We start from the raw sequence: 3,756 nt of genomic DNA, 5'->3' as shown, positions 1-3,756 counted from the left end.
TTTGCACCCAGATGCTATAGCTATAGAGATCATGCTCTTAACCACTGAATTGCAGTCCATCTGCCTCCCAGTGTCATCGGGATGTGGTTTTTTAAAAGTGCAAACTGAACACAGGATGTGCCTTCCAATTCGTAGGAGACACTTACACGAGGCATACGGCCCGTGGGCCGCGAGTTTGACATGCTTGCTTTACAGCGTGTTACTGTACAAAATGACACAAGGTTAAGTTTACCGTTTGAGTGCCAACCACTATCCTAGGAACTGTGCTAAAATTGCCAAGGCATTTTTGCTGATTTTACAGCAGTTTAGGAAAAAAATTATGAATCGCAAGTAAATGAAGTTACATATTCAAAAACTTAAGGAAGCCTTTACTACATTGACATATTTAGCAATATCATCATCACTAATAAAAGCAGACTTAGAACTGGACGCCATTTCGAAGCTTTGATAGCGCTCCCAGCACTTTTGGCAAAAGACAGGAGGAGCGCGATTGTGCTCCCCGGCACTCTAGGGGTTAAATCAAGCACAAAAGAAAGAGATACATGCAGTCAAGACACTGGTAAACATGAGATACATGAAGCTGCTACCACCCTAATCTGGCATAATATTTTACAGCAAACTCTTTAGTATAAATAAAAAGAATAGAATCAAACAAAAAGTGTAGTATAGTAAATACATATGATTATCAAGTATTACATACAGTACATAATTGTATGTGCTGTACTTTTATAAGACTGGCTGCACAGTAGGTTTGTTTTCACCAGCATCACCACCAACACATGAATAATGGGTTGGGCTACAGTGTTACCACAGCAATGATGTTACTAGGCGATAGGAATTTTTTAGTTTCATTATAATCTTATAGGACCACTGCTGTACATACAGTCGTTGTTGACAGAAATATTCTTACGCAGTGCACGACTGTAGTAAAACCATGTCACTTAATGTACTTGTTAATAAAAGACTTTTTCCTAAATCCAAAATAGACATGCACATATTCCTTTTATATTTTAAAAATACTGCTGAAAAGGTATTTTTAAAAATATATAATAAAGTTCTATCTTAATTCTTTTATTCTTGATCCTGTGATCCTGAAATTCAATTCATTTAATTTTCATTAAATTTTGAAACTACTTCGACAGCCATACAATGTATGTAATAAATGGTGTGTCTATGTATACATACATACATATATTATATATATAATATAGTTATGTTGGTAAGTTGTATGTGAGTTAAATTTTGATCTGTTTTGTTAGTCTGGAAATTTTATTTCTCTAGTGTCAACATTTTATTAATTTTTCTTTACCTTCAAATATCTGGGCAACTGAAAGGAATTGTTTTTTTCTATTAGTACAAAAAGGAAAACAAAATCACTATACTATGTGTATGAAAGGGGTTAAATCAAGCACAAACCTTTCATTTGAGAGGTTTGAAATATTTTTTGTATCTTATAGCTGTTAGATTTTACATATCCTTGCTCAAATAGATGTTTTTTCTAGTAGAAAATTTTACAGAGAAGGGCAGAAAGATTGGAGATTAAAGACTGTAGTCCACAAAAAAAAGTCTGACAGTCTCAGACACAATGGTTTCCTTCCCCGCCTAAGTGCCTGGAGCAGGAAACACATCAGTAGAAAAGATATTTGGGCCTGTGATCTAAAAGAATTCACCCGCTCCCCCCCCCACCCCCACCCCCAGCACTGGATGTGGTTTGGACTCAACAGGAAGGATTGTTCAGTAGATCCTCCACTTGTATTACTTTTTGTGCTCAAACAAAAATGCAGCTGTCTAAAGAATTTTAAAATTACTTTTAAAAGCTAATATTAAATACCCTATTAAGCTTGCGGTCTTTTTCTTTTGCTAATATGTAACTTTCTTCACTACTTCTCTTCGTCATTTGTAACAGTCACACTCTACTGTTACACAATAAAGAAATGGAGAAATTATCAGGGAACTTTCTCATAAAATGATTTTAGTTATATAGAGCAGATAAGAATTTAAGAACATAAACATGAGTGTTATTTAATTTTTAACTTTACCTGTTAAACAAGATAATTTTTACTTTATCTAATAGTTTATTAATATATATTTCTTTTGATGTAAGCAAAAGTGTAATTTTCATCTGTGTTTATTACTTATTTCTTAACAGCTGACACTCCTAATTAAATTTATTTATTACAGTTAAAAGATGGTGGCAAAGCATCTCAGGCAAATGTGAGAATAGGCGACGTGCTTCTTAGCATTGATGGAATAAGTGCCCATGGAATGACTCACCTTGAAGCCCAGAACAAGATTAAGGGTTGTACAGGCTCTTTGAATATGACTCTGCAAAGGTAAGTTGCTTTTTGTTTGGTTCTGAGACAGAAAGCAACTTAGAAATGTGTGTTCGTGTATCTGACTCATAGTGTTAATTAAAAAGCACTTTTTACTAGCCTTTTTTCAGGTAAATAAAAAATATGATGGCTCAAATTGAGTTATCGAGCAGTATAAGAATTGGTAAAAGCTTTGGATTATTTCTCCATAAGAAGGCATGTATTCTTATAGTGAAAAAAATTGTGTATTAGCTCAGTAAGTTTAAGAAGTCCTGACATTTCTCAATGGAGTGCAGCCTAAGAATCCTTATTATATTTGAGAGTATTCTTTTAAGGTATGATTTGACTTTTCTTAGTATGTCTTTTTTGTTTCCTGGGTGCAAAGTAAATTTTTAATATACTCTTATGAAGTTCAGATTTTCTGAACTTCCTTTTGTTTTTTAAAGTTACCTGTCCTTAAGTATAAAATAGCTAATCACTCTTTGATGATGATGTGTGAGGCATTTTGAATATCTCAACATTTGACCTACATTGAAATCACCTGGATTGCTTGTTAAAAATACTGATAGGATTCAGAATATCTGCAAGAAAGAACCAAGAATTTTATATATATTTATTAAATTTTATCAATCAATCCTCACCTGAGAGAGAAAGAGAAAGAGAAACATTGATGTGAGAGAGAACATTGATTGGTTGCCTTCCGTATGCTCCCCAGCTGGGACCAAACGCACAACCTAGGTATGTGCCCTACCTGGGAATCGAACCTGCAACCTTTCAGTATACAGGATGTTGCTTTAACCAACTAAGCCACACCATCCAGGGCCAAGAACTATCTATCCTATCTAATAAAAGAGAAACATGGTAATTAGCATACATCCGCTACTCTTCCCATTGGCTAATCAGGGTGATATGCAAATTAACTGCCAGCCAAGATGGCGGCCAGCAGCCAGGCAGCTTGAAACTAACATGTGGCTTGCTTGGTTCAGTGACGGAGGAAACCAACGTTCCCTGCCTGCCTTGCCGGTTTCGGAGCTTGCAGTTTGAAACATTCTTACCAATATAGAAGCTAAACAAAACCCCAGAAACCTGCTTTCAGCCCACCAGGATCTCAAAGATGGAGTTGATACAGAGTTTTGATTATAGAACCCAAACAAACCAGATACCTGCTTTCAGCAGCAGAGGCCTCAGAGCTAGAACAGGGCTAATACTGGCCCAGAATAAAAGAAAAAGAAAACAAAAGTGTGGGAAACTGTTTATTGCCTTCACTATCTGATAAGCATAGACGGAAACCCCCCGAAGGCTGGGTGCCTTTGAAGCCCTAGCAAAGCTGGGAGCTAGGCGCCACCTCTGTTTGTTCAGACAGTGGTAGCTGAAACTACTCCCCCATTTATTATTACGTAAATCCTTGCTGATGGGCTAGTCTGCCTGTTAATGGGAGGTCGCC

General features: G+C 36.3%; 1 protein-coding gene across 7 annotated transcripts in view; it reads left to right on the top strand.

Annotated features, from left to right (window-relative positions):
* Positions 1–3,756, top strand: part of PDLIM5 (PDZ and LIM domain 5) — a 203,336-nt gene that overhangs the window by 53,014 nt on the left and 146,566 nt on the right. For all 7 annotated transcript variants that reach the window (XM_006762297.2, XM_006762296.2, XM_006762295.2 and 4 more), the window contains exon 2: positions 2,182–2,333. In XM_006762297.2, the coding sequence (XP_006762360.2) occupies positions 2,182–2,333 (152 nt within the window). The remainder of the gene's footprint in view (positions 1–2,181; positions 2,334–3,756) is intronic.

Source organism: Myotis davidii, unplaced genomic scaffold (assembly GCF_000327345.1).
Source record: "Myotis davidii unplaced genomic scaffold, ASM32734v1 scaffold958, whole genome shotgun sequence".
NCBI lineage: Eukaryota > Metazoa > Chordata > Mammalia > Chiroptera > Vespertilionidae > Myotis > Myotis davidii.
This window is presented reverse-complemented; position numbering and strand designations above follow the sequence as displayed.